The sequence below is a fragment of the Alexandromys fortis genome, unplaced genomic scaffold (genome assembly GCF_014885135.2).
Source record: "Alexandromys fortis isolate MF-2015 unplaced genomic scaffold, M_Fortis_MF-2015_v1.1 scaffold_197, whole genome shotgun sequence".
Taxonomy (NCBI): domain Eukaryota; kingdom Metazoa; phylum Chordata; class Mammalia; order Rodentia; family Cricetidae; genus Alexandromys; species Alexandromys fortis.
Genome location: NW_026068072.1, coordinates 2,010,021 through 2,022,317, shown reverse-complemented (window position 1 = coordinate 2,022,317; position 12,297 = coordinate 2,010,021). Strand labels below are relative to the sequence as shown.

The following is a 12,297-nucleotide window of genomic DNA, read 5'->3' as shown; positions in this document are numbered from 1 at the left end:
ACAGAGGCTCAGAGAGGTTGCCAGTGTGTTCTAGGTCACACAGCTGTGGAATGAATGGCAGAGATGTAAGATTCAATGGAGGCTTATCACAAACCTCGGCCCAGATGCCTGCTATCTGCCCCTCTCCCTCCCCTCCACATGCACACGTGCACACACGTGTGCCCCAGGTACACCATCAATAAAAGACCCACAGCAGACATGTTGCAAGCCACACTTTATTCACTCTGGTATCAGGAGGCCCCGGGGTGGTGGGCCTGGCCCCTGGGGGGAGGAGGTTGGGGCTTTAGCTGGAGGGGTGGAAGGTGCCTCGCTGGTGCCACTGCATGTCACGGATGCGACGCACAGACTGAACCTGGGGGTGAGGGGCCCCGAAGTCGCTGTTGTCCTTGTAATCCCCCTTCTCCAGCAGGTACTGCAGCCCACGGTAGCCAGGGTACTGGTACCCAACCCACCTGCAGGCAGAGGTGTGGGGCATATGAGCAGAAAGGAGACACAGGTGGGGGCGTCCTGACACCAGGAGGAGGAGGAAAGGGCAAGATGCCACTCTCCGCCCCACCCTCTGACTCTGAACCTGCGCTTACTTCCTTCTCCTGATAGGGAGCTCACTACCTCACACCACAAACCTTAAATTCCACAAAATCTTAGAATCATACGGGCCCCTGCATCTCCTCGGGACATTCCCATCTTGACCCAGTACCTAACAGCAAGGCCTGAGGAAAGGGAGGGAGGATGGAACTCCATCACCCACCCACCTTTAGAGCCTTCTCCAGGCAGCGTGTCACTAACTCCAGGTCACTCGATGAAAATGACAAATCTATCCCAGCCCAAGCTGAGGGACTTGCCCAGAGGACTCCTCCCTCCGTCTCGGCTCAGCAGCCCTGCGTTCCATCCTCTGCATCAACCTCAGAGAGCAAGAACGCCCTTGAGGGCCTCCTCTCCCTCTCACTGCGGGGCCGCCTCACGCAGCTTTCTTTGGATGCCTTTCAGGCCCTCTCTGTCCTGCAAGTCTTACTCCTGTCTTCAGCTCTCAGCCCAGGAGCCTCACAGAAGCCCCTTAGATTTGTGTGGACTCTTAAATGATTGACAGTTGTACCTCTGGAGGGCCCATCTGCCTTCAAATCTGGAGTACCTGGCACAGTACATGACACTTGGCAGTGGTGAGCAAATTAAATCAGCCAAGGACAGGTGCCGGCTGTACACAGAGGTTTATACTGGTGGGGCTTGACAAACCCCGGGAAACCAGGGCACATGGTCACGCTCGCTTTGTTGGGGAACCAACACCATGATTTAAAGCGCCCACCAGTTTCTGTGGTGTGAACCGTCAAGAGGGCTGACTGCGAACTGCCACTTGCTAGGGACCTGAATCCAGACAGACTGATCATCACCCTGATTCTCTCGCAAAGGCTTCTGGGACCACAGCACTCAGCAGCAGTGGCGGAGTGGGTCAGGGATGGTCTGGAAAAGCACAAGGCAGGACACTAGGAGAGAAGTACTGAGGGTAAAATATGGAAGAGGTAGGCTGGTAACCCCCTGAGAGCTTAGGCTGCATGGGGCAGAGCCTGAGGAGAGCCTCCTGACACCGGAATGTGGGGTGACTCAGGAAAAACCAGACCCCCCCATCGCACCCTGCCCACTCCCATTCTTAGAGTGCTCTGCTCTTTCTTAGTACAATGCCTGTTTCTACCACAAACAACTCCACTCCCAGGCGTGTGTATTGGTCCTTGGTGTCTGTGACCATGACCTAAGGTATGGATCCAACACTGACAGACTCTCTCGTGTGTGTGTGGGGGGGGGGCGGGTATTCAGCCATGTGCAGATGAGGCTCTCAGAAGCCACAGAAAGACACTGGGTGACCAGCTCTGTCACTGTCCTCCTTGTTCCCTTGATACAGGGTCTCTCACTGAACCTGGAGCCAAGCTGGCATCCAGCAAGCTTCAGCCATCCTCCTGTCTCCACCTTCCACAGCTCTGGGGTGACAGGTATGATGTGGGCCACACTTGGCCTTTTACACAGTTGGCGAGGATTTGAACTCAAGTCCTCATGCTTATGCAGCAAGTGGTCTTAACCGCACCACCCTCTAGGTGACTTCTTATCCCTGCCCTACTGTCCTCACAGTGTTATGAAAACAGTCGTTACACTGTGTTGTTGAGGGCAGCAACAAAAAAACTCATCTGCGTTTAGTTTGGGTCCACGTGTGTATGTGGGTTCGTGTGGATGTGCATGTGTGTGCTTCCAGAATGTTTCACCCATGGCTGGTTAAAGCTCAGCAACAGAGCTGTGGGTATAGGATGACGACTGTATGTGCCACCCAGCACACATTGCCTGAGGATTCGCCTAGGACCTCACGTGTGCTACCGCTCACAGTGAGATTTCCACAGCCAAGGTCATGTGTCAAAGTGGAATTCCTCCTTGAGTCTGTTCACAGGCTCAGGGGTCTGCAGGGGCAGAAGCTCCAACTTCTTCCCTCTGAGCTAAGATCTTTCCATTCATGGCACCTGCTGCCTCCACCTGCCCAGGTAGACGCTGGGGGTTGGGATGGGAGCACAGCCCAGCACAGGCTGGTGATTCCCACCCAGGATCTGAGGGTGGGTGCAAGACAAAGCAATGACTCTCCCCAAACCCAGTGAGCTCAGTGCAGAAGAGGACTCGGGGTCCCAGAGGCTAAGTCTGGGGTCACACTCACGTGCCGCTCTGCACCCGCACAGAAGACACCTTCTCCTGGTACCCATGGGCGTGGAAGCTGGGCACATCGTCATCTACAATCTCCATCTTCTTACCGGTAAAGTTGGGGTTCTCATACAGGATGATCTTGTGCTCTTGGCTGTCCTGTGAATGGAGGGGTGGATGAAGCCCACCCTCTTCACCCACCTCTGCCAATCACCCACCTCATGGTGGGAGGTGGGACGAGCACCCTGCTGGTGACTGGATGCCTATGGAGTGACTGGCATGGGACAAGAAATCTCAGATCTTGCGCTCAGGGAGCATTTTGGTCCTGAGATTCCAGGTCCCCTCCCTCCACCTTCGCTTTCTGTTTTATAAACAACAGCACCTGCCTGCACACAGACAGCATGCAGCATGCAGGCTTCCAGTGGCCCCAGCAGGTGCAGGGTCTCCTACCATCTCCAGACCCAGTGAAGTTTTTCTCAATTATTATCCCATCCTCTCTGCAGCTCTTATACCATATGACTCACAGAAAACTGAGGCTCAGGGAGGTCAAGTGACTCTCCTAAAGTCACTCAGCTAAGAGGAGCAGAGTCAACATAAGAGCTCAGGTCTTGGGGAGATCCAATCTTCTACAGAGCTTCAGAAGGTACAAATCTGGCTTTGGAAGGTTTGGGCACATAAGTGAGCATTGCTGAGTCCTTTTGCTACCCAAAAGTTCACATGCTAGTAAGAATCAGGGTCAGAAATAGATTAGAGGCTCACATTAACTGAAGTACCTTCTCCTTCCCCCAAACCCCAGGATTTCTTAATACTCATGATTGCTAACTGAGCCTGGCCCTAAGGGACACGCCCACAGGAGTTGTCCTGGGAATGGCAGCCCCTGGAATTGTGCTAGGAATGAGGGAGTCTCTGGTAGCAAGAACTGAAGTCCTAATCGCAGATGATCAAACAGAGGTTCAAGGAGGCCAAATGCCTTTGACCACACCCCACAAAGGAGGTCCTAGGCCAGAGCACAGTGTGGGCGGAGAGTCTCCCGAACCCCGTTCCTCTGGCCCCAGTGCAGGTGTAAGAGAAAGCAGGAAGAGCTTACCACTTTGATGGGCCTCAGAGAGCTCAGGGAGTCTGTCCTCCGGCTGCTGGTCCAAGAGTCCCAGCGTGGGTATTCGCCCTTTTCAAACACAAACTGCTCGCCCTTGCAATTGGCCTGCTCATAGCCCACCCAACTGCAAGACACAAGAAAGGGTCTTTCTCTGGGCATTCCACAGCCAGCAGGGCCCTGGCACTCAGCCGCTCTGCACTGGCCCCACCTAAACCCAAATACAGAGAAGCTAAGCACAAGGGTACCTCGGTTATCCAGAAACCAGACCCCACTGCCCTTGACCTCTGCAGCACATGGGAGAACTAAGCAACCATTCTGAAGGACAGCCTGGCCACAGATCACAGTACATACACCTAGTGCCCTAAGGCCAAGAGGATGCTGGGAAAGTAATAAGCAGTTTTGAGTGTAGAACAAGAGCCCCACGACCCTATCTATCTAGTGCTGCTGGCCGGTGTCCACAGTGTGCATGCCTCAGCCTAGAGACTACAAGTAGACAGGGTGACCTCAGCCAGGCGTGGAGAGAGGAGAGCACCATCAGCTGGCCACTGAGCACAGCTCTGGGACTCAAGGTCATGCAGGTCACAGCTTCATCCACAGCAGGTTCCAGATTCAATTCTCCCCGCTGTCTCTCTACTTGCCTTTACATAGGGTTCTAACTCCTAGATTCATGGTTATTGAGATGTCCAGTGACCGCTCTGTGCTGGTGAAAACCTGGACTGATATCTAACGAAGCTCGAGTTGCATCTCTACAATGGCCACAACCTCCTGTGCACCCTAAATCACCTACAGGGGACCTGGGACACCAGATGCCTCGTGGGCACTGTGCAAGGACTAATGTACCCCACTTCAGGGAACAGAAGACTGTGAGCACACACTTGCTTGGAGCAGATGGGGTTTCCCCCCAGATACTCTCTGCTGCATGACACCTGTGGATGTGACAGGGTTTCCCTGTAATCCACAGCGCTCTCTTGGGAGGGCATGGCCCACAGACGAAGGAGAAGTAGGGAAGAGGAAGTGGGGACCTCGAATGCGGAGTTTCCGGGGCTCTCCATGGCAGAAAGAGACACTCTCCTCCTGTGTGGCGGTGGTGGCCGTTCAGATCTAAGTTCTCGGCGAGGGAGGCAACTGTCTCTGTCTCAAGCACTTAAAGGATGACTTAGAGCAGCAGGTCCTGTGAGCGGCTTTAGGTGCTGTGTTCTTAAGAACAACAGTTAGAGCTCAGGCACGCCGAACAAAGCTATTCATCATGGCGGTCTTACAACACCCAACAGCCTGGAGGGTGGATAAATTAGGGAACACGTACAAAGCCACCGCACACAACGACAGACAGTTTGGGTTCACAAACTCAGCTGGACATAAATACGACCAGGATTTGGCTTGAGGTGGCTTCCTGAGCACTAAAGCCCAGGAGTCTGCGGTGGAGCCCGAGTAAGCACCTTAAACTCTCTCCCATGGTTTGATGCATAGGGACCTCAGACTGTTCTGCCACTGTGAAGGGTGACTTCCAACAGGGAGGCACTGCGGCCCGCCACCGTGAAGGGTGACTTCCGACAGGGAGGCACTGCGGCCCGCCACCGTGAAGGGTGACTTCCGACAGGGAGGCACTGCGGCCCGCCACCGTGAAGGGTGACTTCCGACAGGGTGGCACTGCTGCCCGCCACCATGAAGGGTGACTTCTGACAGGGGAGGCCCTGTTGCCTCTGTGCATTCCACAGACACCGCACGATTACCACCTCAATGTACTATTTTTCAAAAAACTCACAAATACATGCACAGGAAAAAAAAATCTACATTTATACCAAAATCTTAATGATGGATATTCCTGACTGGTAGTCTGAAGTCAAAATTGGGAGTGGGGGGAACACAACTCTTTGCTGAGTTATTCCTTCCTAATATTGGGTACAAATTTTAAGCAAGAATTATTTTTCTTCCCAGAATTCTATCACCAGGGAGTTCAAAACCCACCTGAACTAAGTAATGAGACCCTCAAAAAACAAAACAAAACAAACCCAGAAAACAATTTTAAAATAGTTTTAAAAATCAAGACATATTGTATATTAAACAGTTTTATAGAGAAGAAATAACTCAGTGGTGGGGCTGCCTTGCATAGGTGAAGCCCTGGGTTCCACCCTCAGCCCTTACCCCCCTCAACACACACAAGTAACCAAACACGCTAAAGCTTACTTTCAATTTTAAAAATTTGTTTGGGAAATTCTCCCATCAAAATGGCAAAAGGGGATGAGGTCAGACGTGCTCGAAATGGTGGAGGCCCGTGTTCCAGAGAGGCAGAGCCCAGCTCCCTGTGTGTACTAACAACTCTGCCTATGCAGGGCCATTAGACTCAGACATCACACTTGGCACCTGGCTGGTACAGGACTCCTGTACCCCGAGAACTCACAAGACATTTACAAAGGAGGGCCGAGGAGAGGAGAGACACGCGGCCCTCGTGCACGTCGCTGGATGGTGAGGGGAGAGGAGTCCCCATAATTACATCCCCTTTCTCTTGAGCAGAGACAGGGCAAAGGTGTCCACTACACAAAGGAGACAGAGCATCCGAGAGGGAAGTCCATGGTCAGACACATCACAGCCTAGAAGTTTCCTAGCGGGGGTTTGCGCCCAGCCTCCTAAGCACAAACTCCCTCTCGGATGCCAAACCCCAAGTCTTGCTCCCATCATACACAATCTAGGAGCACTGAAAGGTCAAACACCCCCAATTCAACATCCCAATTACCAGGCTGACAGTTCCGGGCTAGGTAAGAGCACCCAGATACTCACGGTCCAGCCTGCACCAGGATGGAGCCTGCCTTCTCCATGCCAGTCTCCTTGAGGTTGGGGCAGGGCCCGCTGAGCTCGTGGGAGTGACCCTGGAAGTTCTCCTGTTCAAAGATGATGATCTGGAAGGAACGGGAAAGTGGGAAGAACAAGAGATAAGCAGCCAGCTCGGAGAGCCCTGGGACTGCAGGCCTCCGCCCCTCTGAGTCAGAACAGGGACAGAGCATAAGTGAGGGCCAGAACTCAGAGCCTGGGAGCACTGCTCTGCGAGCCTCAGTCTCCCTGACGATCAGATGGATGGAAGAACCAACCAGAGGCAAGGAAGTAGTCAGAATGACAGGCCACAAGGGGCTGCTCAGCCATGAGAGACATCATGGTGTTCTCTCATTTATGTCCGTGGAGTGCTAGAGATGAAACCAGGACCACTCCACACATCCAGCAGCCACTCTCCCGCTAAGCAATACCCCAGCTTCCCACAACGCATCATCTAGGGTAGCTGCTATGGATCAGGGCTGGGTACACGGCCCGGACTTGTGTGATGCAGCAGAAAGTAGTGGGCAGTATGCAGACTGAACATGAGAACCAACCTGGGATCTTGACAAAAGGGAGGCTCGTGGCACTGGTTCTAGGGTTTTGTACCCCATATTCTAGATGCCACTCAGCTCCCAGGAGTGCCCCTCTGCCGACACCACACACATTCCTGGGCCTCTACCCATGGAGGTTTCCAGGTCTCCCCCATGGCCTCCCATACGAGATGGCTCTTACTAGAAATCCTCCCCCTCGCCTCACCCTGTTTCCCTGTCAGCCCTAGGCAGGGGCCTGGCAGGAATCCAGACAAGGATCCTGAGATTTGCAGAGTGAAGGGACCCACTCAAAGCCTCGCAGTCATGAGCTAAACATGGACAGAGTCCGCATTCACAACTGTGCTGAGAACAGGGACCCTTTCCAGCCACTCAGCTCTGTCCCCCAGAGACAGACGCTTGCAGCCACCTCTGGATGAAGAAGCGGACAGGAGAGGGGTGAGGGGTGGTGCAGGGCCTGTGAGTCAGCTGGCTGGAGGAGGCACTTCCGTTTCCCAGGCTGAGGATTAACGGGATAGAGGGAGCCCAAGCAGTGGCTAGGAGGGCTCATGGCAGATTCCCTGGGCTCAGTTCAGCCTTCACGGTCCCTGACCGCTCCAGGCACAGCAGCAGGCTTTGGTTCCCCTGCTCTGTGTAGTCCAAGGAGGAACTGGGCAGAAACCTGTCTGCAGGGGCATTGAGAAGACTCTAGAATATGGAAGTCAGCGGGGGAGGGGGGCTCAGTGGCTATTACCTGGCCTAGGTTATAAGGGCCAGTGGGGAAGGGTCAGGCTCCCTGTTCACTTGAGAAGTCCTGGGTCCCGAGGGTGCTGTGCCCTGCTGCTGATGTGGAGAAGACAGTAACAACAACAACAACAACAAAGCTGTTGTTACTATGGAGTCTAGATCCTTCTCCACCGATCAACCCTTCGCCATGCACTACCCAGTGCAGAGCCACCAGCTGCATGACCCGGGACATGCAGTCAGTGCTAACACGTGCTGTTCAGAGGAAACACGGATCTGAAGGCAGCCAGAGTGGGGGTGAACTGTTCAACCAAGGAGACCATGAAGATTAATCCCCTGATGCTTTTGACAGTTTCCACTGTGACTGTTGGAAGATCTTAATCACATGTGTGATTCACAATATACACGTGATATCTCCGTGGATGTATGTGATGACGCAGTGTATTATGACATCACAGTGCGTGTGTGGCATCACAATATGTGTGTGTCACATCATAGTACTGCACCCAGCCACGTATTTTTCTTCAAAGTCAACCAACCCATTGGCAAGCTCAGGGCCTTTGCCCATGCTCACCCCACTGCCCCGCGCCCTCATCATTCCCTGTCCCCTGTTTTCACACGGTCGCTCCCTCACTTGGCCCCCAGGGAGGTCGCCCCCCCTTAAGCACCAAGCTGACGCACCAGTTGCTGTGAACCCTGGCTCTTCTAACCAACTCAGTGTTTAGTTGACTTCCTTGAGGACAGTCCACCTCAAGACAGCTTGCCGACTGTCACTCAGGGAAAGTGAAGTTCAAGAAGATGGAACGAAGAGGTGGGGCTGGGCCAGACTGGGTGTGACCAGCCTCTCAGAGGCTGGAATAAGCTTTCCCCGCCTCAGGAGTGTGGGAGTCAGAAAGTGAAGCAGTGGTCTGAGCAGGCACAGACAGTGGGCGGGGGTGGGGGGCACAGGTAGAGGCTGAGCCTGGTTTCTGGGCCTGCACAATTGTTCTGTGTAGAACAGACGCTCCCCATTGTGTCAAGCCACTGGCCTGGGCCGCACAGCAGGAGTGGGGCTGGGAATCCTCTCTAACTGGCACTGAATCTCTGCCCCATCTTGGGTCGCCCGTGGATAATAGCATGCTGGGCAGCAGATAAGGAGGGAAAGTTAACTCTCTAAAATCTGAAGCTGATACTGAGCACTCGGGTGCAGAGGGGCACAGGGAACCTGCCCCAGGGAGTGTTCAGCTGGGAGAGACTGAGTCCCCTGGGGGTCAGGGTACAGAGGGCCCCTCCCTCCAGCAGGGTACCCACCTTGGGGTTGAGGGGCTGGGGCTTGCCCGCCTGTGTCTGGTGGTCTGAGGCCATGGTGAACTCTCTGGTGTGGAGGTGACCTGGAAGAAATGAGGAGGCCGCATGAGGACCTTGCTGGTCCTCAACGTCAAGCTGCCAGAGGAGTGTGGGCCAACTCCGGTCCAGCCCTCAGTCCTCTTCTTTTGCCTGGTTCCAGATTGTTCCAGAAGCAGTCACCTGGCCTCTGGCCTCCCCTTCACTATGATCCAGTTCCGCTCCAGGTGGAAGAACCCCCTTTTGGAAGAATCCTCCCCCATGGCTGCTCCCCGATTGCTAGACAACTGCTCTCTGGAGTCATGCTGGACTTCCGCGTCTACTTCAGCTCATCAAATTGTCTACCCTTAGGTGTTGAATTCAGCTGAGCCAGTCCAAGTGCTTGCTCTGCCTGCCAGCAGCTGAACGGCGCCCATAAGTCCCACCCTCTCCCTGTGCCTCAGTTTCCTACTCTCTACACCAGGCAAACAACAGAGGTGCCTCAACCTCTCTGTGAACTAGGACTCCATACAACTGTGTGCATCTGACAGGGCCCTGGAACGCTCTCTGCACCCAGGAGGGGACAGCCAGGGTGGCATGATTAGGGCCATTTCCAGTGGGATTTAGTGACACTGAAGTCATAGTGCCCAGAAGCAGGTGCAGCTGGGTCCAGCCCACAAGGTTTCCCCAAGGCTTGAGCCACAATGATTAGACACAAGAAAGCTGGTTCAGCAACCTAGACATGGCCAAGGTAGGACCACCTCCGGTTCACGAGCCAGGCGCGCCTTCCTTTCCAATCTCCAGCAGAAGAAAGGCTGTACACAGGTTAGTCTACTATGCTGTTTCCTAGCCCATGGCAGAGGGGTTTAGATCACCCCTCTCCCCACTTAACAGAAGGGAAAACCGAGGCCAGATGCTGGTCTCTGTACGATTTCCAACAAGAGGGAAAGAAGAGCAAAGGGCAGAGTAAGCAGCAGGACTTTCTTACCAGATCGCCAGCCCCCGCAAGTGCCGTGAAGCCCAGGCAGTGGGAGGTGGTATTTATACCTTCCCCAGGGGAGCTGCTGCCAAGATGGGTGGCTGGTTCATCCCTGTGGAAAGCAGGGTGAGAATGCAGGCTAAAGCCAACACCAAAGCCGGGTCAGCAAATGCCCACAGACATTGTGTCTCCACACAATAATGTCATTAGCTTTCAGATTCGGCTGCGCCAGTGTGTGCCCATTTTGCATGCATCAGCCGTCCCGCTGCCAGGATGGGGCCATGCCAAGTTCATGGGTTACAGTCACCAGGCCCTGGGGCACAGCAGACAGGGGCTTTGTCGGTAATCCTGGGGAAAACCAGCAAAGAGGGACTTCAGGAAGAGACCAGCCTTCATCCATCCACCCACCCACACACTCGATGCCAATCCAGCCACCCATACACTGTCCTGAATAGTTTTATGTCAACTTGGTACAAGTTAGAGTCATCTGAAAGGAGGGAACCTCAATTGAGAAAATGCCTCTATAAGATCCAGCTGTAGGACATTTTCTTAGTGATTATTATGGGAGAGGGCCTAGCCCATTATGGGTGGTGCCATCCCTGGGCTAGTGGTCCTGGGTTCTATAAGAAAGCAGACCGAAAGACTGAGCAAGCCATGGGGAACAATCCAGTAAGCAGCTCCCCTCCACGGCCTCTGCATCAGCTCCTGCCTCCAGGATGCTGCCCTGTTTGAGTTCCTGTTCTGCAGGGACAAGGCGGCCTGGAGGCTGGCTGAGGAGACTGAACTTCCTAAGGATGCTGGCTGCCACACCTACTGTCCTTAATTGGATGTGCCTAAGAACTGGGTCCCAGTGTGTGAAAAACCTCTCAGAACTCCACTGCTGGCTCATCACTGCCCTGGGCTCACGTTCTAGAGAGTGCATATCCAAGGCCGAGCAAGAGAGGAGATGTGCTGAGGCCAGGATGGCAGATTCCCTCTCTCATCCATTTTCCATCCTCTCAACAGCCACAGATGCACACACACACACACACACACACACACACACACACACCACAGTACACATATATGTACACATACATACACATATGCACATCACACACACCCACACATGATACACATATACATACACGCATATCACATACACATACTTGTGCGTCTCAGGTCCCTTACCCGTGCTGTTTCTCACTTGTGCCAACACTCTGCTGCTCGTGCGTTTCCCACCTGCAGATCGTCATGCTGTGCCTGGCATCTTCAAAGCCTGGAGCCTGACACGGTCCAAGCCTTTCAAAGTAGACAACTTGAAAGCACCAGGCAATCGGCATGCAAAAGGGTGTAGCCACTGTGGGAATCATTTACATGTGGCTGGGGATGGAATAGGGTTCAGTTGACAGAGTTGCCTGTGGGTTCCCAAGTCAGACGAGGGGTGGTAGAGTCTTGCCCACACCCCAAACATCTCTCAGAGAGTACGGCAGGAGTGGGGCTGCTCTCTACCCAAATCAGGCTTGGGCCCTACTCAACTCTACAGAAACAAAGGCCAAATCATGATGAAGTCAGTCAAGATTCTGTTCCTCCCCCGGGAAGGGGCTTCTCAGAAATCATGTGGATGACAGCCTGCTAATCTGACTGAGGGCTTAGAGAGTCCCTGTTCCCACTGCAGCGCTTCCTCCTTGGCTTCTTCCCTCCCCTACCCCCATTTAAGCTAGCCTCACCATGTTAATAAGTGAGCTGTCCTCTGAAACAGTCTCTAGGGTCATAGCTGCCATCCTCTCTGTTGTCCAAGACCCTGATCTCCAGCTCCTCCGCATCCTGGGACCACAGGTGCACAAAAGGCCAGTGGGGCTTGGGGACCCACACTTGCCTACATACACTTGAGCCCTGAGTTGGATCTGTAGCACCAACGACAGGAATACACTCCTGTAATCGCAGTTATGGAAACGTGGAGACAAGAAGATCAGAAATTCAAGGTCATCCTCAGCTACAGAGCAAGTCTGAGGCCAGTCCGAGCTACCTAAGACTCTGTCTTTAAAAGCATGTTTGTTTTGGTTGCAATGGAGAAACCAAGTTGGAGCTCACTGAAAAACTCCATCCCTGCTGGTGTGTCAAAGGTGCCAAGCAGGCCGCTGCAGGGGAAAGTGACCAGAACTTATTTGCTGGGAGAGCCTTCACACCACAGCACA

General features: G+C 53.7%; 1 protein-coding gene across 1 annotated transcript; it reads right to left on the bottom strand.

The window, feature by feature from the left end:
* Nucleotides 1-218: 218 nt before the first annotated feature.
* Nucleotides 219-11,355, bottom strand: Crybb2 (crystallin beta B2). Its single transcript, XM_050121132.1, has 8 exons — nt 11,291-11,355; nt 10,130-10,232; nt 9,130-9,261; nt 7,699-7,803; nt 6,539-6,657; nt 3,755-3,887; nt 2,684-2,826; nt 219-452 (listed from the first exon to the last, which is right to left on the bottom strand). The coding sequence occupies exons 1-8, from the start codon at nt 11,353-11,355 to the stop codon at nt 284-286; spliced, it is 969 nt and encodes a 322-aa protein (XP_049977089.1). The 3' UTR covers nt 219-283.
* Between the last annotated feature and the right edge of the window lie 942 nt (nt 11,356-12,297).

What these genes read in the sequence shown, in the direction of transcription:
- Crybb2 (XM_050121132.1), bottom strand. Translation starts at nt 11,355, where the DNA reads ATGACGATCTGCAGGTGGGAAACGCACGAGCAGCAGAGTGTTGGCACA. An exon ending in ACAAGTGAGAAACAGCACGG is followed by an intron (nt 10,233 to 11,290) that starts GTAAGGGACCTG and finishes TGCTTTCCACAG; the next exon opens with GGATGAACCAGCCACCCATC. An exon ending in GCCTGGAGCGGTCAGGGACC is followed by an intron (nt 6,658 to 7,698) that starts GTGAAGGCTGAA and finishes CGTTCCTTCCAG; the next exon opens with ATCATCATCTTTGAACAGGA.